This window comes from Pseudophryne corroboree, chromosome 4 (assembly GCF_028390025.1).
Source record: "Pseudophryne corroboree isolate aPseCor3 chromosome 4, aPseCor3.hap2, whole genome shotgun sequence".
NCBI classification, from domain to species: Eukaryota; Metazoa; Chordata; class Amphibia; order Anura; family Myobatrachidae; genus Pseudophryne; species Pseudophryne corroboree.
The window spans coordinates 636,651,673-636,676,966 of record NC_086447.1 but is presented as its reverse complement, the minus strand read 5'-3'; the positions used below and the strand labels follow the sequence as shown (position 1 = coordinate 636,676,966).

The window sequence follows — 25,294 nt, the reverse complement described above, 5'->3', positions numbered from 1 at the left end:
CAGTATGCGGATTCTGCGGCAGGATTGCCGTGTCCAAAATCTGTTAAGGCCCACTCTAATCGTAAGTTAGGTTCTACCCGGGCGGCTGCCCGGGGTGTCTCGGCTTTATAACTTTGCCGAGCGGCTACTTGGTCCTGGTCTAACACGTTTGCTAAGTTCTACAAGTTCAATACTTTGGCCTCTGTGGACCTAAAGTTTGGTCAATCAGTTCTGCAGGAGCCTCCGCGCTCTCCCTCCCGGTCTGGGAGCTTTGGTACATCCCCATGGTACTAATGTGGACCCCAGCATCCTCTAGGACGTAAGAGAAAATAGGATTTGAATTACCTACCGGTAAATCCTTTTCTCGTAGTCCGTAGAGGATGCTGGTCGCCCAGCCAGCGCTTCGTTATCCTGCAGTAGTTACTTGGTTCAGTACTGCCTTGTTTCTTGGTTAAGTACTGTTGTTCAGCTGTTGCTGAAGTTGTTCAAGCTGGTTAGCTTGGTTTGCCTTGTTATGTGTGAACTGAATCTCGCCACTATCTGTGTAAATTCCTTCTCTCGAAGTTGTCCATCTCCTCGGGCACAGTTTCTATACTTAGTCTGGTAGGTGGGGCATAGAGGGAGGAGCCCTCCCACACTATCCAATTCTTAAAGTGCCCATGGCTACTGGTGGAACCGTCTATACCCCATGGCACTAATGCGGACCTCAGCATCCTCTACGGACTACGAAAAAAGGATTTACCGGTAGGTAATTAAAATCCTATTATTATTTCTGGTTTCAATATAAACTGTCATTAACTATGTAAATATCCATATTATCTAAAGGGATGTGGGATATTATGTTGACACGTTCTGAATGTCGACATTGTTAGTGCCAACGGAATGTCAATAATGGGTTTTTATCTGTAAATCTAACCCTAATTGTAGCTTTAAACTGCCCATTCACCTAAGATTTATTGTCCAATCTAGCTGGTTGAAAGGAAAATATGGTAATGTATGGGAGCAAATAACAATTGCCCATTTGCTCCCAAACACTGAAAAACAGACAAAAATGGTCAATCAGACAAATTGGTTAAATCCTATTGATTTAACCAATTTGTCTGAATGACCGGTTTTGACAGTTTTCTGGCATTTTTGGAGCAAATGGTCAATTGTCAGTTGCTCTCATACATTACCAGATTTTCATTCCAACCAGCCAGATTGGACAATCAATCTTTAGGTGAATGGGCAGCTTAAGCCTTATCTAACCCTAACTCTAAAATAATTTGCCAACATTCTGACAATGTCGATAATATGCCAGTGTCAACATTGTAAATGTAAATATATTTACTTTAAACAGAAAGCAAGAAAAAAAGCATGTTATACACATTTTTGTTTTTCTAAGATTCCCTCTACTTGTTGTGTCCAAAGATAATTTACTTAGGCAGTGTTGTCCCCAGGGCCACTTACAGGCAGAACACAATAAATTTTTACAAAACTGTCAATCCATTCAATGTACGTGATTGACAGCCAGGTATCGCGGCACCAGTTCTCAATCCTTATTAGATCCCTCCCACTCACCACCCATACCACTTGTCTTCAGATTTCTTTAACTCACCAACCGTCACAGTGTTCAGATCAGTGGTGCCACACTATAACTCAGTCATATATTATCTGTACATTGTTCCACTATATACTTGGTGAATCACCAATCAATTTATTTAGGAACTAAGCTGAAGTTTGGCTGCGGCTGAGTTGAGGTACACAGAAATAACACCTTATATGCACATGTTAGAACTGCACAAATGTATTGTGCTTTCCCACATTGTTGGCAATAACCTCTAGTCTTTATAATTAATGTAAACATGTTCAGTCCAACCAGCAATTGGGCATTGACCTCCAGAGTCTTTGTAATTCATATGAGTGTTCAGTCTGCGCCCACCTGGTTACTTGATATAATTCCACCTGTCTGAAAAAATTTCTGGGGAGAACACTGCTTAGAGATATAGCAAAGGCTTGTAAATTAATGCTTCAACTTAAAACTTAATGTTTGGTTCAGGTCCATTGAGAAGGTCGAAATCAATTTGTCAATAATATTTATTTTTACTGTTTTTACAGATGATTCCACCTCGAGGTTGTGCATATGTTTGTATGGTGCACAGACAAGATGCTTTTAGGGCTCTTCAAAAGCTTAGTGCTGGCTCTTGTAAGATTGGATCAAAAATCATCAAGGTATGCGTTTCAAAGATCAGTCTCCTGAAAACAAGAAAAAGATATAAGGGGAGATGTATCAAACCTTTGAGAAAGGTCAAGAGTAGAAGTTGTCCATAGCAATCAATCAGATTATGTAATTTCATAAACTGTGCTAGATAAATGAATGATGGATGCTGATTGAATGTTATGGTTTACTTCTCAACTTCCTCTTGAAGGTTGGATACATCCCTCCCATAGCCACTAGGGCTAGTGATACATGCTCTTTGAGCATCTGCTTATGAAACTTGTCAACTTTGTTTGTCAATACATAGTAGGCAATGCAAAGAAGGATTGCAAAGCAGTGTTCATTTTGACAAGGATTTTCAATTTAGTTTTCGTCTTAGTTGATTACTTTCTTTAACTTTGTTTTAGTCAAGATTTAGTCAGTGGATCTCAGTTTTCATTTTAGTCTAATTTTATTCAATGTTTTAGTGATAACTTCTGCAAACCGTTTTTAATGATACTGTAATAGTTTATGCTGAAGAACATTTCTCTAAAATTCCCATGAGATGTTCGCATACCTTTTAACAATGTGTTTAGTAAACTAGGCGCAGTAGGCTGAGAATATGTTACATACAGAGTCTCACTTACCTTAATGTTCCCATATGTTATATACAAATTAGTGCCTTAAGTTTGTTGGAACAAACAAGTGCAATACACAATCCTATCCTATCACAGCAGGTCATATTTATTTTCTGCAAATATCTAGAACACATAATTTAATTTAAAACCATACTTCCAGTGTTAATTCCAGTGTCCTTTGCCAAGGATTTAAAATTTTAGTTTCTGCTGCGGGGTACACTGGGCTCCTCAAGGATTGGACAATGGGGGTGTAGAATAGGATCTTGATCCGAGGCACCAACATGCTCAAAACTTTGACTGTTCCCAGAATGCACAGCGCCGCCTCCTATATCACCCCGCCTCCCAGCACAGGAGCTCAGTTTTGTAAGTTGGTGCTGCAGCAAGCAGGCACTTAACAGAGGGGCTGCTCCAAGCAGCCCTAAGAAAAGCTTTTTATGAGGTAAAAAGTGAAGACTTGTGACATTCTCTGCTGCAGCTCCAGCTCTCCCCAGCGGCGCTGTACACTCCCGAGCCCTGGTTGCCGGGTACCTACAGCGGAGGCTCCGGTTTTCTTCACGTTAGACACACGGCTGGGGCTCTCCAGGATCGCGTGGCCGCGCTTCGGGAGGTGGTAAGTGGGTCCCGCTTGCGGGACCAGGTCTTTATCGCGATCCGGCGCGGTCAGTGGGAGGCGGGACGCGCGCGCTGACGGTGGACACTGTGGCAGTACAGGCGATCCCACTAGATCACCAGGGCATGGGCGCAGGTCAGGTTTTCTCTCTAAACAGATTCTTATATCGCCCACAGTACGAGGTTTTGCCAGCAAAGGGGATAAGGCTTAGACCTGAAGACCCTCCCTCAGCCCCAGGGCGCCATTTCTAACAAGTGTTCCCGCCCTGGAGCTGCATATTTGTCTTTTCCTCACTCCCAGTCAGTGTCTGCGGCGCCATTATCCCTCAGCTCACTGTTCCTGGGACTGCTTGGGCAAATCCTCCTATGTAAAGCCGCCTGGTTGTCAGCGCTGTGTCTTTACATGACACTTAAGTATTCTACCTGCCTTTTTAGACAGTGATAGTTAAGAAAGAGTGCACTTAGTCAGGGTTTTCTAGTACAATTACCCTGTGATATACATCCAGTTCTTACTGTGTACTGTTATATCTATTGTTATATAGTTGTTTAAGCTAGTCCAGTGCAGTATTATTGTCAGTAATAACCTCTGCATTGTACAAACTGAGACTATTTGTGTGTGCATTTGATAGCTGAGTGGTGTCCATTTCGTATCTTTCACTCATCTTGCTATCCCTATATTCCATAACCTGAGGGGGCTTGGTGCGTCAGGTGTTACTTAATATAGGATTTTCACAAAGATATACTGTATTACGTATTTTTCTCTGTGATTTAGTCACCATATCTCTCCTTTATCTCTGCTAGTGCTGACTACACTGCGCAGGGGTTTGGGTTTAGAGGTATAGTGCTGCTGATAATTGTACTGTGTTACCTCATACTGCAAGTTATATCATGTCTGATTCTGAGGGTAACGGTTCTGGCGCGGAACACACTGCTGGTGTTGCTGAGGCCACAGACAAATATGAGGAGAATATAGCAGCTGTGGGCTCTGGTTCTGGGGTCTCCTGTGGCAACAAAGGCACATACTGACCCACCGTGGGCCGCTTTTTCCACGCTTCTGCATACGCTAGTTCATAAACTAACACCCCCTATGGGACCCCCAATGCCGGTACAACCGTATGTGGTCCCTGCAGCCATCCTGCCGTGGGCGGACGATTTATCTGCTCAATTAAAGAAGTTGAACCAGTCCTTGACTACTAAAAAGTCTGACCAACGCTCGCCTAAGTCCAAAAGGTCCTCTAAGCGAGCGATTGTCTCCTCACAATCCACTGCCGTCACTGACACCTCGTCTGATGAAGACTGCACATATACTGACCCCACAGGTTCTGACTCAGATACGGCTGATGGGGAGGGTAGTTCACATGTGGATGTTCCTGATCTTTTGGAGGCTATTAACTTAATTCTGCAGATTACGGATGATCCCGAGCCATCCGTCCCTCCTAAGAAACCAGATAGGTTCAAGCGTCAGAAGGTGGTTAAACAAGTTTTACCTCACTCGGATCACCTAGTGGATATACGTCAGGAACCCTGGGAAAACCAGGGTACGAAGTTTGTGCCTCAAAAGAAGATGCTGGCTCGCTATCCCCTCGCGCCAGAGCTGTCTAAGAATTGGGAAACGCCTCCTCCAGTGGACTCACATGTGGCTAGGATGGTGGTTTCCTCAGCTCTACCTGTCACTACCGTCTCGTCTCTAAAAGAGCCTACGGATAAACGTGTGGAGGGTTGTCTGAAAGCGATTTACACCCTCACGGGTGCTGCAGAGGCTATTGAAGCATGGGCCTTGGAGTTAGAAGCTGAAATCTCCTCTGACCATGCTAGTCATATATTGTCACAGCTTCTCGATATATTAAAGAGACGGCTTCTGATGCCGGTATCGTAGCAGCTAAGGCCTCTACTACGTCAGTCCTGGCTCGCCGGATATTGTGGCTGAGATCCTGGTCTGTGGATCTGGACTCTAGAAAAACCCTGGAGGTACTCCCTTTTCTCTGACGTCCTAGTGGATGCTGGGAACTCCGTAAGGACCATGGGGAATAGCGGCTCCGCAGGAGACTGGGCACAAAAAGTAAAAGCTTTAGACTAGCTGGTGTGCACTGGCTCCTCCCCCTATGACCCTCCTCCAAGCCTCAGTTAGATTTTTGTGCCCGAACGAGAAGGGTGCAAGCTAGGTGGCTCTCCTGAGCTGCTTAGAAGTAAAAGTTTAAATAGGTTTTTTATTTTCAGTGAGTACTGCTGGCAACAGGCTCACTGCATCGTGGGACTAAGGGGAGAAGAAGCGAACTCACCTGACTGCAGAGTGGATTGGGCTTCTTGGCTACTGGACATTAGCTCCAGAGGGACGATCACAGGTTCAGCCTGGATGGGTCCCGGAGCCGCGCCGCCGGCCCCCTTACAGAGCCAGAAGAGCGAAGAGGTCCGGAGAAAGCGGCGGCAGAAGACGTTCCTGTCTTCAAATAAGGTAGCGCACAGCACTGCAGCTGTGCGCCATTGCTCTCAGCACACTTCACACTCCGGTCACTGAGGGTGCAGGGCGCTGGGGGGGAGCGCCCTGAGACGCAATAAAAACGATATAAAAACCTTATATGGCTAAAAAAAATGCATCACATATAGCTCCTGGGCTATATGGATGCATTTATCCCCTGCCAGTTTCCTGAAAAAAGCGGGAGAAAAGGCCGCCGTGAAGGGGGCGGAGCCTTTCTCCTCAGCACACAAGCGCCATTTTCTTTCACAGCTCCGCTAGAAGGACGGCTCCCTGACTCTCCCCTGCAGTCCTGCACTACAGAAACAGGGTAAAACAGAGAGGGGGGCACTATTGGCAGCTAATATATAATACAGCAGCTATAACAGGGAGTAACACTTATATAAGGTTATCCCTGTATATATATATAGCGCTCTGGTGTGTGCTGGCAAACTCTCCCTCTGTCTCCCCAAAGGGCTAGTGGGGTCCTGTCCTCTATCAGAGCATTCCCTGTGTGTGTGCTGGGTGTCGGTACGATTGTGTCGACATGTATGAGGAGGAAAATGATGTGGAAGCAGAGCAATTGCCTGTGTTAGTGATGTCACCCCCTAGGGAGTCGACACCTGACTGGATGGTAGTAATTAAAGAATTACGTGACAATGTCAGCACTTTGCAAAAAACTGTTGACGACATGAGACAGCCGACAAATCAATTAGTGCCTGTTCAGGCGTCTCAGACACCGTCAGGGGCGCTAAAACGCCCGTTACCTCAGATGGTCGACACAGACCCTGACACGGATACTGAATCCAGTGTCGACGGTGACGAGACAAACGTAATGTCCAGTAGGGCCACACGTTACATGATCACGGCAATGAAGGAGGCATTGAACATTTCTGACACTACAAGTACCACAAAAAAGGGTATTATGTGGGGTGTGAAAAAACTACCAGTGGTTTTTCCTGAGTCAGATGAATTAAATGAGGTGTGTGATAAAGCGTGGGTTTCCCCCGATAAAAAACTGCTGATTTCTAATAAATTATTGGCACTATACCCTTTCCCGCCAGAGGTTAGGGCACGTTGGGAAACACCCCCTAGGGTAGATAAGGCGCTCACACGCTTATCAAAACAAGTGGCGTTACCGTCTCCTGATACGGCCGCTCTCAAGGAACCAGCTGATAGAAGGCTGGAAAATATCTTAAAAGGTATATACACACATACCGGTGTTATACTGCGACCAGCGATCGCCTCAGCCTGGATGTGCAGCGCTGGAGTGGCTTGGTCGGATTCCCTGACTGAAAATATTGATACCCTGGATAGGGACAGTATATAATTAACTATAGAGCATTTGAAGGATGCATTACTATATATGCGAGATGCACAGAGGGATATTTGCACCCTGGCATCTAGAGTAAGTGCGATGTCCATTTCTGCCAGAAGAACGTTATGGACGCGACAGTGGTCAGGTGATGCGGATTCCAAACGACATATGGAAGTATTGCCGTATAAAGGGGAGGAGTTATTTGGGGTCGGTCTATCGGACCTGGTGGCCACAGCAACGGCTGGAAAATCCACCTTTTTACCCCAGGTCACCTCTCAGCAGAAAAAGACACCGTCTTTTCAAACCCAGTCCTTTCGTCCCTATAAGGGCAAGAGGGGAAAAGGCCGCTCGTTCCTGCCCCGGGGCAGAGGAAGGGGAAAAAGACTGCACCATGCAGCATCTTCCCAGGAGCAGAAGCCCTCCCCCGCTTCTGCCAAGTCCTCAGCATGACGCTGGGGCTCTGCAAGCAGACTCGGGCACGGTGGGGGGCCGTCTCAAGAATTTCAGCGCGCAGTGGGCTCACTCGCAAGTGGACCCCTGGATCCTGCAGGTAGTATCACAGGGGTACAAATTGGAATTCGAGACGTCTCCCCCTCGCCGGTTCCTGAAGTCTGCTCTACCAACGTCTCCCTCCGACAGGGAGGCGGTATTGGAAGCTATTCACAAGCTGTATTCCCAGCAGGTGATAATCAAGGTACCCCTCCTACAACAGGGAAAGGGGTATTATTCCACGCTGTTTGTGGTACCGAAGCCGGACGGCTCGGTGAGACCAATTTTAAATCTAAAATCTTTGAACACTTACATAAAAAGGTTCAAATTCAAGATGGAGTCACTCAGAGCAGTGATAGCGAACCTGGAAGAAGGGGACTATATGGTATCTCTAGACATCAAGGATGCTTATCTCCATGTCCCAATCTACCCTTCTCACCAAGGGTACCTCAGGTTTGTGATACAAAACTGTCATTATCAGTTTCAGACGCTGCCGTTTGGATTGTCCACGGCACCACGGGTCTTTACCAAGGTAATGGCCGAAATGATGATTCTTCTTTGAAGAAAAGGCGTATTAATTATCCCTTACTTGGACGATCTCCTGATAAGGGCAAGGTCCAGGGAACAGTTAGAGGTCGGAGTAGCACTATCTCAGGTAGTGCTACGTCAGCACGGGTGGATTCTAAATATCCCAAAATCACAGCTGATTCCAACAACACGTCTACTGTTCCTAGGGATGATTCTGGACACAGTCCAGAAAAAGGTGTTTCTCCCGGAGGAGAAGGCCAGGGAGTTATCCGAGCTAGTCAGGAACCTCCTAAAACCAGGACAAGTGTCGGTGCATCAGTGCACGAGAGTCCTGGGGAAAATGGTGGCTTCTTACGAAGCGATTCCATTCGGAAGATTCCATGCAAGAACTTTTCAGTGGGATCTGCTGGACAAATGGTCCGGATCGCATCTTCAGATGCATCAGCGGATAACCCTATCTCCAAGGACAAGGGTATCTCTCCTGTGGTGGTTACAGAAGGCTCATCTTCTAGAGGGCCGCAGATTCGGCATTCAGGATTGGATGCTGGTAACCACGGATGCCAGCCTGAGAGGCTGGGGAGCAGTCACACAGGGAAGAAATTTCCAGGGCTTGTGGTCAAGCATGGAAACGTCTCTTCACATAAATATCCTAGAGCTAAGGGCCATTTACAATGCCCTAAGTCAAGCAAGGCCTCTGCTTCAGGGTCAACCGGTATTGATCCAGTCGGACAACATCACGGCTGTCGCCCACGTAAACAGACAGGGCGGCACAAGAAGCAGGAGGGCAATGGCAGAAGCTGCAAGGATTCTCCGCTGGGCGGAAAATCATGTGATAGCACTGTCAGCAGTGTTCATTCCGGGAGTGGACAACTGGGAAGCAGACTTCCTCAGCAGACACGACCTCCACCCGGGGAAGTGGGGACTTCATCCAGAAGTCTTCCAAGTGATTGTAAACCGTTGGGAAAAACCAAAGGTGGACATGATGGCGTCCCGTCTCAACAAGAAACTGGACAGATATTGCGCCAGGTCAAGGGACCCTCAGGCAATAGCGGTGGACGCTCTGGTAACTCCGTGGGTGTTCCAGTCGGTATATGTGTTCCCTCCTCTTCCTCTCATACCAAAAGTACTGAGAATCATAAGAAGGAGAGGAGTAAGAACGATACTCGTGGCTCCGGATTGGCCAAGAAGAACTTGGTACCCGGAGCTGCAAGAGATGCTCACGGAGGACCCGTGGCCTCTACCTCTAAGGAAGGACCTGCTCCAGCAGGGACCTTGTCTGTTCCAAGACTTACCGCGGCTGCGTTTGACGGCATGGCGGTTGAACGCCGGATCCTGAAGGAAAAAGGCATTCCAGATGAAGTCATCCCTACCCTGATCAAGGCCAGGAAGGATGTAACTGCAAAACATTATCATCGCATTTGGCGAAAATATGTTGCGTGGTGTGAGGCCAAGAAGGCCCCTACGGAGGAATTTCAACTGGGTCGTTTCCTACATTTCCTGCAAGCAGGATTGTCTATGGGCCTAAAATTAGGATCCATTAAGGTTCAAATTTCGGCCCTGTCGATCTTCTTCCAGAAAGAACTGGCTTCAGTGCCTGAAGTTCAGACGTTTGTCAAAGGGGTACTGCATATACAGCCTCCTTTTGTGCCTCCAGTGGCACCTTGGGATCTCAATGTAGTTTTAGGGTTTCTAAAATCACATTGGTTTGAACCACTTGCCACAGTGGATTTGAAATATCTCACATGGAAAGTGGTAATGCTGTTGGCCCTGGCTTCAGCCAGGCGCGTATCAGAATTGGCGGCTTTATCCTATAAAAGCCCTTACCTGATATTTCATTCGGATAGGGCGGAATTGAGGACTCGTCCTCAATTTCTCCCTAAGGTGGTTTCAGCGTTTCACATGAATCAACCTATTGTGGTACCTGTGGCTACTAGGGACTTGGAGGACTCCAAGTTGCTGGACGTAGTCAGGGCCCTGAAAATATATGTTTCCAGGACGGCTGGAGTCAGAAAATCTGACTCGCTGTTTATACTGTATGCACCCAACAAGCTGGGTGCTCCTGCTTCTAAGCAGACGATTGCTCGTTGGATTTGTAGTACAATTCAACTTGCACATTCTGTGGCAGGCCTGCCACAGCCAAAATCTGTAAAAGCCCATTCCACAAGGAAGGTGGGCTCATCTTGGGCGGCTGCCCGAGGAGTCTCGGCTTTACAACTTTGCCGAGCACCTACTTGGTCAGGGGCAAACACGTTTGCTAAATTCTACAAATTTGATACCCTGGCTGAGGAGGACCTGGAGTTCTCTCATTCGGTGCTGCAGAGTCATCCGCACTCTCCCGCCCGTTTGGGAGCTTTGGTATAATCCCCATGGTCCTTACGGAGTTCCCAGCATCCACTAGGACGTCAGAGAAAATAAGAATTTACTTACCGATAATTCTATTTCTCATAGTCCGTAGTGGATGCTGGGCGCCCATCCCAAGTGCGGATTGTCTGCAATACTTGTATATAGTTATTGTTACAAACAAATCAGGTTGTTTATTGTTGGAAGCCATCTTTTCAGAGGCTCCTACGGTTATCATACTGTTAACTGGGTTCAGATCACGAGTTGTACGGTGTGATTGGTGTGGCTGGTATGAGTCTTACCCGGGATTCAAGATCCTTCCTTATTATGTACGCTCGTCCGGGCACAGTATCTTAACTGAGACTTGGAGGAGGGTCATAGGGGGAGGAGCCAGTGCACACCAGCTAGTCTAAAGCTTTTACTTTTTGTGCCCAGTCTCCTGCGGAGCCGCTATTCCCCATGGTCCTTACGGAGTTCCCAGCATCCACTACGGACTATGAGAAATAGAATTATCGGTAAGTAAATTCTTATTTTAAGGGAGATATTCTCTTTTGGGGAGGACTTAAATAAGATCGTGGCTGACTTGGCTACTGCCAAAACTGCCTGTCTGCCTAATACCGCTCCTTCTGTGTCGAAGGCTAAAGGTACGTCCTTTCGCCCCTTTCGTCCTTCAGGTAAAGCAAAAGGTCAGGCGTACCATAAGCAGGCCCGCACTTCCAAACCTGGCAAGCTGAAGCCCAAAAGAGCCTGGGCTGCCCGTCAGCCAGCTGCCAAGACCGATAAGCCTGCCGCATGATGGGGCGGGCCTCCCCCTGTGGGATCCCAGGGTGGGGGTCCGGCTTCTGGGGTATACCCAGGAATGGTTGAAGACCATTTCAGATGCCTGGGTACGGGAAGTCGTCACTCGAGGTTACGCCATAGCCTTCAAAAACCGACCCCCTCATCGATTTTGCCAGACAGACGTCCCTTTGGACCAGACAAAGGCAAAAACTCTACAATCGGTGGTACAGACCCTCCTGGATACAGGAGTCGTAGTACAAGTGCCTCTTGCTCAGAGGGGCCGTGGGTACTATTCTCCGCTGTTTCTAGTCCCGAAACCGAATGGGTCCTCCCGGCCCATTCTCAACCTCAAGGCATTAAACAGGTTTGTGAAGATTTCCAAGTTCCGTATGGAAACTCTTCGCTCTATAGTTCTGGCCTTGGAACCTGGAGAATACATTTTCTCCCTGGACATACAGGATGCTTACCTGCATATTCATATAGCAGTGTCACATCAACAATACCTGAGGTTTGCTTTTGGCAACATCCATTACCAGTTTCGGGCATTACCTTTTGGTTTAACAATGGCTCCGCGAGTCTTCACCAAAGTTATGGCGGTGATGACGGTGGTACTCCACCGTCAAGGGGTCAGGATACTGCCGTATCTGGACGACTTGTTAATCCTGGCAAATTCCCCAGATCTTCTCCTGCGTCATCTGGATATGACTGTCCGGTTTCTACAAGCCCACGGGTGGCTCATCAACTGGAAGAAATCCTCCCTGGTCCCTGCTCAGAGCATGGTGCACCTAGGAGCGCTGTTGAACACTCACAACCAGAGGTTGTTCTTGTCTCAGGAGAAAGTCCTGAAGCTTCAGGACAGGATTCGTTGCTTCCTTTCTCGTCCGCAAGGGTCGATACATTCGGCAATGCAGGTGCTGGGCCTCATGGTATCAGCATTCGACATGGTGGAGTATGCTCAATTTCACTCTCGCCCCTCCAGAGGCTGATTCTAGCCAAGTGGGACGGCCTGCCTCACCGGATCAGATCTAAAATGATCTTATTGACTCCGGAGGTCCGTCTGTCGCTGCTTTGGTGGCTCCGGGACCAACAATTGTGCAGGGGTCGTCCCTTCTGGATATCCACCTGGGTTCTGTTGACGATAGATGCCAGTCTAAGAGGTTGGGGTGCGGTGCTGGAGCAGCACTCCTTTCAGGGTCGGTGGACCAAGGAGGAATCTCTCCTCTCAATCAACATTCTGGAATTGCGGGCAGTCTTCAATGCGTTGAACCTGGCCCAGCATTTAATTCAGAACCGTCCTGTTCAAGTACAGTCGGACAACGCCACCACAGTGGCTTACATAAATCATCAAGACGGCACTCGAAGCCGTTTGGCAATGAAGGAAGTCTCACGGATTCTACGTTGGGCGGAACGCCATCTACCGGCAATATTTATTCCGGGAGTCCTGAATTGGAAAGTGGACTTTCTCAGTCGTCAGGACGTACATGCCGGCGAGTGGGGCCTCCATCCAGAAGTGTTTCAACTCCTAGTGGAAAAGTGGGGTCTTCCAGATGTAGATCTGATGGCGTCTCGACACAATCACAAGGTTCCGGTCTTCGGAGCAAGGACAAGGGATCCTCAAGCAGCATTCGTGGATGCACTGGCGGTGCCGTGGAGGTTTCGGCTGCCGTACGTGTTCCCTCCGGTGTCACTCCTGCCCAGGGTAATTCGGAAGTTCAAGCAAGAAAGAGGAAATCTGCTTCTCATAGCTCCGGTTTGGCCCAGACGGCACTGGTTCTCAGACCTGCAAGGCCTTTCGTCGGACCGTCCACTTCTACTTCCACAACGCCCAGACCTCCTCGTTCAGGGCCCCTGTGTCTACCAGGATCTAGCCCGGCTATCTTTGACGGCGTGGCTCTTGAAGCTTCCGTCTTGAGGGCTAAGGGTTTTTCTTAAGAGGTCATTAAAACTATGTTGCGGGCCTGGAAACCGGCTTCTGCTCGGATTTATCATAGGGTCTGGCATTCCTACTTTGTTTGGTGCGCATCTAACAATTATGACGCTTCCAAGTTTAGTAAAGCCAAGCTTTTGGCTTTTCTACAGCAAGGCCTAGTTTTAGGCCTGTGTCTGGTCTCCCTCAAGGTTCATATTTCTGCCTTGTCGGTGTGGTTTCAGAGAAAAATTGCGACTTTACCTGATGTTCATACTTTCACTCAGGCTGTGTTGCGTATCCAACCTCCCTATGTCCCTCCTGTGGCTCCTTGGGACTTGTCGGTGGTTTTGGAGGCGTTGCAGGAGCCTCCATTTGAACCCCTTGGTTCAGCTGACCTTAAGTGGCTTTCCCTTAAGGTGGTGTTCTTGCTGGCTATTGCCTCTGCTAGAAGAGTGTCGGATCTGGGTGCCCTGTCTTGTAGTTCCCCATATCTAATTTTTCACCGTGACCGGGCGGTTCTTAGGACTCGTCCCGGATATTTACCCAAGGTGGTTTCTTCGTTCCACCTTAATCAGGAGATTGTGGTTCCGGCCTTTGTCTCTCCTGATTTGCCTCCCAAAGAGCGGTCTTCGGATGTAGTACGGGCTCTCCGTATCTGCTTCTATTTGAAAATCTGATTCTCTTTGTTTTGTTTGGATTTCACAAACGTGGCTGGCCTGCTCACAAGCAGACCCTGGCCAGATGGATTAGAATGGTGATTGCACATGCTTATGTGAGGGCTGGTCTGTCTGCTCATGCTCACATTACGGCCCATTCTACTCGGTCTGTTGGACCTTCTTGGGCGGCCCAACGTCCCTTGATCAATTGTGCAAGGCGGCTACGTGGTCCTCCGGGAACACGTTCATAAGGTTCTATGCCTTCGATACTGCCGCTTCCCAGGATGCTTCATTTGGGCGCCGGGTTCTTGTGCCCGCTACAGTGCGTCCCCTCCCATAAGGAACTGCTTTAGGACATCCCCATTGTCCAATCCTTGTGGAGCCCAGTGTACCCCGCAGCAGAAAACAAGTTTTATGGTAAGAACTTACCTTTGTTTAAACTCTTTCTGCGAGGTACACTGGGCTCCACAAGGCGCCCACCCTGACGCACTTAGCTTCTTTGCGTTGGTATGGCATATGCCGCTGACACTTCTCCTGTCGTGAGAGTGTGGTGTATGTGGCTACTAACCGTTGTCGTCTCTTTTCCTGCTACTGCATTGGACTGGTTAACTAAAAACTGAGCTCCTGTGCTGGGAGGCGGGGTGATATATGAGGCGGCTCTGTGCATTCTGGGAACAGTCAAAGCTTTGAGCCTGTTGGTGCCTCGGATCAAGATCCTATTCTACACCCCCATTGTCCAATCCTTGTGGAGCCCAGTGTACCTCGCAGAAAGAGTTTTAACAAAGGTAAGTTCTTACCATAAAACTCGTTTTTAGCCTTAGTCACTTTTTTTTTTTTTTAGTTAATATTTAGTTATTGGATCTCAATGTTCATTTTAGTCTAATTTTAGTCCTGAAATAAACTGTAGTCAATTAATAATTTTAGTCCTGAAATAAACTGTAGTCAATTAATAATTTTAGTCTAAATTTTTGTCGACAAAAGTAACACTGTTGCAAAGGTTTTGGCAGTGTTTTTAAATTTTATCTGTGCTTTTGTGCAAGTAACTGTTCCTGCTATGGAGGTCATTCTGACCCGATCGCATGCTGCAGTTTAGCGCAGCGGTGCAATCGGGTCAGTACTGTGCCGGCGCTGCAGTGCGCCAGCGCATTCCAGATGGCCAAAGGGCGTCGTTGCCTAGCGATCGCCTCTGCCTGATTGACGGGCAGAGGCGGTCGCTGGGCGGAAGGGGGCTGGACCTCAGCGTAAAGCTGCCGTTTAGGGGGCGCGGTCCGGCCAATGCTGGCGTGGCCAGACAATTGGGGGGGGGGGGGGGGGGCAGACCACGGTGGCTGCGTGACGTCACACACAGCCGCTGCAACCCGGGCAGCGAAGAGTTTCTTCCGGCTAGCCGCAGGAGCTGCGCTAGCCGGGAGGTACTCCTGAAATGCAAAAGCATTGCCGCTGTGCGATGCTTTTGCACTTCTGTGTAGGGAGGGAAGGGGGGGGGGGGGGTTGCTGACATGTGGGGCGGACTAGCCCTTTGCTGGACATCCCCCCGCATGTTTGAGTGCCTGATCGTAGCTGTGCTAAATTTAGCACAGCTACGATCAACTCGGAATGAACCCCTATATGTAGAACAATACAGTAGTATGTGATTTGCTGGTGCATCTCTAACCTTAGTTTTGTTAATGATTGTCACTGCCTTCCCGTCATAGTGTATAAGCAACCCTCTAGTAGACTACATGCCAAATGTAATAGGTAGCAAGTTATTGAAACTGCTGAGATTTTGTTGAGTTATAGCAGCCTGTTTTAAAGCGGCGACGTTTGTTTGTGCAAAAAGTAGGTTGGTTTTGCCTTAGAAAAAATTGCTGTTTTAAATCTTACTGCTAACTTGACAAAATCTGGACACATAAAAAAAAAAAAAACGCTACCTGTCACATTTGGCTTGTAGATAATAATACCTTAGTTTAAAATTCCTATCATATCCTGTAAAAGTACTCCTTGTCTTTGCATTGTGGTTACCAGTTGACATATAAAATAATAATATTCCTTGCGCTACTGTCCTGTTTTATTTCCCATCAGTAAATATAAATATAAAAGCCACCATACACATTAATTATAATGTATTGTATGCATTACTAATTATTTCTTTACCTTAGATTGCCTGGGCTTTAAATAAAGGTGTGAAAACTGAATACAAACAGTTCTGGGATGTTGATCTTGGAGTAACATATATTCCATGGGAGAAAGTGAAATTAGATGATCTAGATGACTTTGCAGAAGGTGGAATGATTGATCAAGAAACCGTTAATAATGGTAAACACTGATCTTAAATATATTTTAGAGTTATTTAAATCAAATTTCATTATAGATGGTTTTTTTATTCTCTCACACTTTATTATAAACAAAAGTAAGGAATGTAATTGAATTCTCATATACAAATGAAATATTCCCTGCCAGTAATTGCTTAAACAAGATCAGGATGACTTGCTTACATTAAAATGATCTCTGTCTTAAATAATATACCTCTGATGCATTCTAGATTGGGAAACTCAAAGAAACCCAGAGCCTGTTGTAGTGAAAGAGCCTGCTCCTGCACCTGTTCCCACTACTACTGTTCAGAGTCCAATTGTTCCTAAACCTCAAATAATAACAACTCAAACCGAGGCATATACTCAGCCTGTTGCAATGCTTCAGGTAAGCAAGTGGAAAAATACAAACAACATAATGATAAAATATTTTAATACATTAGTATCCTTTTCCCTGTAAGGATTTTGTTAGTATTGGTGAGTATTGATATCAAAGATTCCAGTCTTTCATGACATTTTTTTATTTGCTTTTAAAAGTCCTGTTTCTCTAATGTCCTAGTGGATGCTGGGGACTCCGTAAGGACCATGGGGATAGATGGGCTCCGCAGGAGACATGGGCACTTTAAGAAAGAATTTAGGTTCTGGTGTGCACTGGCTCCTCCCTCTATGCCCCTCCTCCAGACCTCAGTTTGATACTGTGCCCAGACGAGCTGGGTGCTTTTCAGTGAGCTCTCCTGAGTTTGCTGAGAGAAAGTATTTTGTTAGGTTTTTTTATTTTCAGGGAGCTCTGCTGGCAACAGACTCCCTGCATCGTGGGACTGAGGGGAGAGAAGCAGCCCTACTCTCTGAAGCCAGGTCCTGCTTCTTAGGCTACTGTACACCATTAGCTCCAGAGGGATCGTATGCAGGATCTCACCCTCGCCGTCCGATCCCAGAGCCGCGCCGCCGTCCCCCTCGCAGAGCTGGAAGACAGAAGCCGGGTGAGTATGAGAAGCAAAGAAGACTTCACAGGCGGCAGAAGACTCCGTTCTTCACTGAGGTAACGCACAGCACTGCAGCTGTGCGCCATTGCTCCCTCACAACTCACATACTCCGATCACTGTAAGGGCGCAGGGGGCGGCGCCCTGGGCAGCATTTGGGACCTCTTTTGGCAAAAGTTAAACATATATACAGCTGGGCACTGTATATACGTATGAGCCCCCGCCAAAAAAATTGCATATTTAAGCGGGACAGAAGCCTGCCGCCGAGGGGGCGGAGCTTCTTCCTCAGCACTCACCAGCGCCATTTTTTCTCCACAGCTCCGCTGAGAGGAAGCTCCCCAGGCTCTCCCCTGCAGATACACGGTAGAAGAGGGTAAAACGAGAGGGGGGGGCACATAATTAGGCGCAAAAAACAATATATAAACAGCAGCTACTGGGTTAACATTAAGTTACTGTGTTATTCCTGGGTTTATAGCGCTGGGGTGTGTGCTGGCATACTCTCTCTCTGTCTCTCCTAAGGGCCTTGTGGGGGAACTGTCTTCAAAAAGGGCATTCCCTGTGTGTGTGGTGTGTCGGTACGCTTGTGTCGACATGTCTGATGAGGAAGGCTATGTGGAAGCAGAGCGGGAGCAAGTAATTGTGGTGTCTCCGCCGACGGCGCCGACACCTGATTGGATGGATATGTTGAAGGTTTTAAATGATAATGTTAATTGCTTGCATAAAAGGTTAGACAAAGCTGAAGCCTCAGCACAGTCAGGGTCCCAACCCGTGCCTGATCCTATGTCGCAGAGGCCATCAGGGTCTCAGAAGCGCCCACTATCCCAAATTGTTGACACAGATACCGACATGGATTCTGACTCCAGTGTCGAGAACGATGATGCAAAGTTACAGCCAATATTGGCTAAATCCATCCGTTATATGATTATAGCAATTAAGGATGTGTTGCACATCACAGAGGAAATCCCAGTCCCTGACAAGAGGGTACATATGTATGGGGAAAAGAAGCCGGAGGTAACCTTTCCCCCCTCACACGAGCTAAATGAGTTGTGTGAAAAGGCTTGGGAATCTCCAGATAAAAAACTGCAGATTTCCAAAAGTATTCTTATGGCGTATCCTTTCCCGCCAATGGACAGGTTACCCTGGGAATCCTCCCCTAAGGTGGACAAAGCTTTAACACGCTTATCCAAGAAGGTAGCCCTGCCGTCACAGGATACGGCTACCCTCAAAGATGCTGCGGATCGCAAACAGGAGGTTACCCTGAAGTCCATTTATACACCTTACTGAGGCCGGCGATCGCGTCGGCCTGGGTGTGTAGTGCTGGAGGAGCATGGACGGATACCGTGTCTGAGGAAATTGATACCTTAGACAAGGATACTATATTGTTGACCTTGGGGCATATTAAAGACGCTGTCCTATATATGAGAGATGCTCAAAGAGACTGGGTTCTAGAATAAATGCTTTGTCAATTTCTGCCAGAAGGGTCCTGTGGACTCGGCAATGGACAGGTGATGCCGACTCAAAAAGGCATATGGAGGTTTTACCTTACAAGGGTGAGGAATTGCTTGGGGAGGGTCTCTCGGACCTGGTCTCCACAGCTACTGCTGGAAAGTCAATTTTTTTTGCCGTATGTTTCCTCACAGCCTAAGAGAGCACCGTATTATCAAATGCAGTCCTTTCGATCACAGAAAAACAAGAAAGTCCGAGGTGCGTCCTTTCTTGCCAGAGGCAGGGGCAGAGGAAAGAAGCTGCACAACACAGCTAGTTCCCAGGAATAGAAGTCCTCCCCGGCCTCTACAAAATCCACCGCATGACGCTGGGGCTCCACAAGCGGAGCTAGGCCCGGTGGGGGCACGTCTTCGAAATTTCAGCCACAAGTGGGTTCACTCCCAATTGGATCCCTGGGCAATAGTTATTGTCTCTCAGGGATACAAGCTGGAATTCGAGGAGATGCCCCCTCACCGATACCTCAAATCGGCCCTGCCAGCTTCCCCCCACGAGAGGGAAATAGTGTTAACTGCAATTCACAAATTGTATCTTCAACAGGTGGTGGTCAAGGTTCCCCTCCTTCAACAAGGAAGGGGTTATTATTCGACCATGTTTGTAGTCCCGAAACCGGACGGTTCGGTCAGACCCATATTGAATTTAAAATGCCTGAACATATACCTGAAAAGGTTCAAGTTCAAGATGGAATTGCTGAGAGCGGTCATCGCAAGCCTGGAAGGGGGGGATTTTATGGTGTCTCTGGACATAAAGGATGCATACCTTTATGTCCCCATTTATCCACCTCATCAGGCGTACCTCAGATTTGTGGTATAGGATTGTCATTACCAGTTTCAGACGTTGCCGTTTGGTCTCTCCACGGCACCGAGAATATTTACTAAGGTAATGGCGGAAATGATGGTACTCCTGCGGAAGCAAGGAGTCACAGTTATCCCATACTTGGACGATCTCCTCATAAAAGCGAGATCAAGACAGCAGTTGCTGATCAGCGTAGCACTTTCTCTGGAAGTGTTACGGCAACACGGCTGGATTCTAAATATTCCAAAGTCGCAGTTGGTTCCTACGACTCGTCTGCCTTTCCTGGGCATGATTCTAGACACAGACCAGAAAAGGGTTTATCTCCCGATGGAGAAAGCTCAGGAACTCATGACACTGGTCAGGAACCTATTAAAACCACAACAGGTGTCAGTGCATCACTGCACTCGTGTCCTGGGAGAGATGGTGGCATCATACGAGGCCATTCCCTTCGGCAGGTTCCATGCGAGGACTTTTCAATGGGACTTACTGGACAAGTGGTCCGGATCACATCTTCAGATGCATCGGTTTATCACCCTATCCCCCAGGGCCAGGGTGTCACTCCTGTGGTGGCTACAGAGCGCTCACCTTCTCGAGGGCCGCAGATTTGGCATTTAGGACTGGGTCCTGGTGACCACGGACGCAAGCCTCAGAGGTTGGGGTGCAGTCACACAGGGAAGAAATTTCCAAGGTCTGCACAAGGAGCAGAGTGGCAATGGCGGAAGCCACCAGAATTCTTTCCTGGGCGGAGAATCACGTAAGCGCACTGTCAGCAGTGTTCATCCCGGGAGTGGACAACTGGGAAGCAGACTTCCTCAGCAGACACGACCTCCACCCGGGAGAGTGGGGACTTCATCAGGAAGTCTTCGCACAGATTACAAGTCGGTGGGAACTGCCACAGGTGGACATGATGGCATCCCGCCTCAACAAAAAGCTACAGAGGTATTGCGCCAGGTCAAGAGACCCTCAAGCGATAGCTGTAGACACCCTGGTGACACCGTGGGTGTTCCAGTCGGTCTAGGTATTTCCTCCTCTTCCTCTCATACCCAAGATGCTGATGATAATAAGAAAAAGAGGAGTGAGAACAATACTCATTGTTCCAGATTGGCCACGAAGGACTTGGTATCCAGATCTGCAAGAAATGCTCACAGAGGACCCGTGGCATCTTCCTCTAAGACAGGACTTGTTGCAACAGGGGCCCTGTCTGTTCCAAGACTTACCGCGGCTGCGTTTGACGGCATGGCGGTTGAACGCCGGATCCTAGCAGAGAAAGGCATTCCGGATGAGGTCATTCCTACGCTGATAAAGGCTAGGAAGGACGTGACAGCTCAACATTATCACCGTATATGGTGAAAATATGTTGCTTGGTGTGAGGCCAGGAATGCTCCTACGGAGGAATTCCAGCTGGGCGGTTTCCTTCACTTCCTACAGTCCGGAGTGAATTTGGGCCTAAAATTGGGTTCCATTAAGGTCCAGATTTCGGCCCTATCCATTTTCTTTCAAAAGGAGTTGGCTTCTCTACCTGAAGTTCAGACGTTTGTAAAGGGAGTGCTGCATATTCAGCCCCCTTTTGTGCCTCCAGTGGCACCTTGGGATCTTAACGTGGTGTTGAGTTTCCTGAAATCCCACTGGTTTGAACCACTCAAAACGGTAGAGTTGAAATATCTCACGTGGAAGGTGGTCATGCTATTAGCCTTGGCTTCGGCTAGGCGTGTGTCAGAGTTGGCGGCTTTGTCACATAAAAGCCCCTATCTGGTTCCGGGTGCAAGGAAGTGAGCAGCACAGGCTCACAGCACCACTCCGTGCCCGGCTCATCTGACACTTTTCACGCCTATTTTAGCCCCCAAACCTCCCCACACTTTCACCTGCCCTCCCAAGGTGGACAAATAAAAGAGGTGCGGACCCTGCAATGGCGCCAAAGGAGGAAACGCACGCCGCTACCCCGGCTTCCAAGAAATCAGTCACTGAGGTTCAGGACGCAGACCCTGTCTCCCACCAGCGCCACTGGGACAGCCCACTACTATATGGGTACTTGGTGGACGCCCTTACATCCGCTATGGGGCCGCTACTCACCATAGCGGTAAGTGACATCACCACACAGTTACAACAACTGACCACCCGTGTATCCACTGCTGAGAACATAATTGGCTCTGTTGCTCAAAATCTGGCTGATCTACAGTGTGAAGTTAAACGGCTAGAGAAAGAGAATTATTCTATTATCAATAAAATGGAGGAAATTGAAAATCGCTCCAGGCGTAATAATATAAGGGTTGTTGGACTGCCTGAGACACTTAAGGGTCACTCATTGGAGCAATTTGTTACCCACACCTTGCCACAACTATTGGGCATACCTGATCTCTCCAAGGATATGGTAATAGAAAAGGTTCATAGAATAGGCCCCCCTCCAAGTCCAAACGACTCGCGCCCCAGAGTCACTATCTTTAAGTGTCTGAGCTATACCCACAAGCTAGAAATATGGAAAGCTTCCAGAAAGCAACCCATCCTTAAATGGGAAGGCAAACAACTCTGGCTATTTCAAGATTACTCAGCAGAGTTAACAAAAGCGCGCAGGGCTTTCTCTCCAATCTGCACCCGTCTGATTGCTGACAGGAGAAAATTTGCACTTATCTACCCAGCCAAGTTACGCCTTTTTGAAAAAGACAGACATTTCGATTTTCTATCTCCTGCTGATGCTGAAGATTTCCTCTGTGCTAGAGGCCCAAACTCGGACCAGGATATCACTGACACCACCTGAAGAATCTTTTTTGTCTTCTTTCTCCTCCCTAACATGGTTGTTGGTCTACTTGTTGCTTAACTGCACTTCCCTACCTCCCCAGAAGCTCTGGTTTTTCTTATAGGCTATCATCTCTGAAGTCCTATACTCCTCCGATGCCTTGAGGATTGCTCTGAGGATTTAGTAACATTTACAGCCGGGCATGGATGGTGTTATGCTCCGGGTTCCTGCAACAGTATTTGCTGTACCTGATGATATTATTGTTTTCTCTAACGTCCTAAGTGGATGCTGGGGACTCCGTCAGGACCATGGGGATAGCGGCTCCGCAGGAGACAGGGCACAAAAATAAAGCTTTAGGATTAGGTGGTGTGTACTGGCTCCTCCCCCTATGACCCTCCTCCAAGCCTTAGTTAGGTTTTTGTGCCCGTCCGAGCAGGGTGCAATCTAGGTGGCTCTCCTAAAGAGCTGCTTAAAAAAAGTTTTTTAGGTTTTTTATTTTCAGTGAGTCCTGCTGGCAACAGGCTCACTGCATCGAGGGACTTAGGGGAGAGAATTTCAACTCACCTGCGTGCAGGATGGATTGGATTCTTAGGCTACTGGACACCATTAGCTCCAGAGGGAGTCGGAACACAGGTCTCACCCTGGGGTTCGTCCCGGAGCCGCGCCACCGACCCCCCTTACAGATGCTGAAGATTGAAGGTCCGGAAACAGGCGGCAGAAGGCTCTTCAGTCTTCATGAAGGTAGCGCACAGCACTGCAGCTGTGCGCCATTGTTGGCACACACTTCACACCAAGCGGTCACGGAGGGTGCAGGGCGCTGCTGGGGGCGCCCTGGGCAGCAATATTTTAATACCTTATGGCAAAAGAATACATCACATATAGCCATTAAGGCTATATGTATGTATTTAACCCATGCCAGTTATCTAAAACTACGGGAGGAAAGCCCGCCGAAATAGGGGGCGGGGCTTATTCTCCTCAGCACACAGCGCCATTTTCCTGCTCAGCTCCGCTGTGAGGAAGGCTCCCAGGACTCTCCCCTGCACTGCACTACAGAAACAGGGTAAAACAGAGAGGGGGGGCATTTTTTGGCGATATATTGGATATATTTAAGCTGCTATAAGGAACAACACTTATATAAGGTTGTTCCCATATATATTATAGCGCTTGGGTGTGTGCTGGCAAACTCTCCCTCTGTCTCCCCAAAGGGCTAGTGGGGTCCTGTCTTCGATAAGAGCATTCCCTGTGTGTCTGCTGTGTGTCGGTACGTGTGTGTCGACATGTATGAGGACGATGTTGGCGTGGAGGCAGAGCAATTGCCGATAATGGTGATGTCACCCCCCAGGGAGTCGACACCGGAATGGATGGCTTTGTTTATGGAATTACGTGATAATGTCAGCACATTACAAAAATCAGTTGACGACATGAGACGGCCGGCAAACCAGTTAGTACCTGCCCAGGCGTCTCAGACACCGTCAGGGGCTGTAAAGCGCCCTTTACCTCAGTCGGTCGACACAGACACAGACACTGAATCTAGTGTCGACGGTGATGAAACAAACGTATTTTCAAGTAGGGCCACACGTTATATGATCACGGCAATGAAGGAGGCTTTGCATATCTCTGATACTGCAAGTACCACAAAAAGGGGTATTATGTGGGGGGTGAAAAAACTACCTGTAGTTTTTCCTGAATCAGAGGAATTAAATGATGTATGTGATGAAGCGTGGGTTAACCCACATAGAAAAATGCTAATTTCAAAAAAGTTATTAGCATTATACCCTTTCCCGCCAGAGGTTAGGGCGCGCTGGGAAACACCCCCTAGGGTGGATAAGGCGCTCACACGCTTATCAAAACAAGTGGCGTTACCGTCTCCTGATACGGCCGCCCTCAGGGATCCAGCGGATAGGAGACTGGAAACTACCCTAAAAAGTATATACACACATACTGGTGTTATACTGCGACCAGCCATCGCCTCAGCCTGGATGTGCAGTGCTGGGGTCGTCTGGTTGGATTCCCTGACTGAAAATATTGATACCCTGGATAGGGACAGTATTTTATTGACTATAGAGCAATTAAAGGATGCTTTCCTTTATATGCGAGATGCGCAGAGAGATATTTGCACTCTGGCATCGAGAGTAAATGCGATGTCCATATCTGCCAGAAGGAGTTTATGGACGCGACAGTGGTCAGGTGATGCGGACTCCAAACGACATATGGAAGTATTGCCGTATAAAGGGGAGGAATTATTTGGCGTCGGTCTATCGGATCTGGTGGCCACGGCAACTGCCGGAAAATCCACTTTTTTACCTCAGACCCCCTCCCAACAGAAAAAGACACCGTCTTTTCAGCCGCAGTCCTTTCGGTCCTATAAGAACAAGCGGACAAAAGGACAGTCATATCTGCCTCGGGGCAGAGGAAGGGGTAAGAGAGGGCAGCAAGCAGCCCCTGCCCAGGAACAGAAGCCCTCCCAGGGTTCTGCAAAGCCCTCAGCATGACGCTGGGGCCTTACAAGCGGACTCAGGAGCGGTGGGGGGTCGACTCAAGAATTTCAGCGCACAGTGGGCTTGCTCACAGGTGGACCCCTGGATTCTGCAGGTAGTATCTCAGGGTTACAGGTTGGAATTCGAGAAGTCTCCCCCTCGCCGGTTCCTAAAGTCTGCTTTGCCAACGTCTCCCTCAGACAGGGCGACGGTATTGGAAGCCATTCACAAGCTGTTTTCTCAGCAGGTGATAGTCAAGGTACCCCTCCTACAACAGGGAAAGGGGTATTACTCCACGCTATTTGTGGTACCGAAGCCGGACGGCTCGGTAAGACCTATTCTAAATCTGAAATCTTTGAACCTGTACATACAAAAATTCAAGTTCAAGATGGAGTCACTCAGAGCAGTGATAGCGAATCTGGAAGAAGGGGACTTTATGGTGTCCCTGGACATAAAGGATGCTTACCTGCATGTCCCAATTTGCCCTTCACATCAAGGGTACCTCAGGTTCGTGGTGCAAAACTGTCATTATCAGTTTCAGACGCTGCCGTTCAGACGCTGGATTGTCCACGGCACCTCGGGTCTTTACCAAGGTAATGGCTGAAATGATGATCCTTCTACGAAGAAGAGGCGTATTAATTATCCC

At 48.1% G+C, this 25,294-nt stretch overlaps 1 protein-coding gene across 6 annotated transcripts in view; it reads left to right on the top strand.

Moving 5' to 3' along the window:
- The window catches only part of SCAF8 (SR-related CTD associated factor 8), a 766,315-nt gene that overhangs the window by 360,054 nt on the left and 380,967 nt on the right, over positions 1–25,294 (top strand). For all 6 annotated transcript variants that reach the window (XR_010176108.1, XR_010176106.1, XR_010176107.1 and 3 more), the window contains 3 exons: positions 2,077–2,190; positions 16,013–16,169; positions 16,396–16,550. Coding sequence is in view for 3 of the 6 variants with exons in the window: in XM_063917713.1 (XP_063773783.1) it covers positions 2,077–2,190; positions 16,013–16,169; positions 16,396–16,550 (426 nt within the window). In the remaining 3 variants the exon portion in view is untranslated. The remainder of the gene's footprint in view (positions 1–2,076; positions 2,191–16,012; positions 16,170–16,395; positions 16,551–25,294) is intronic.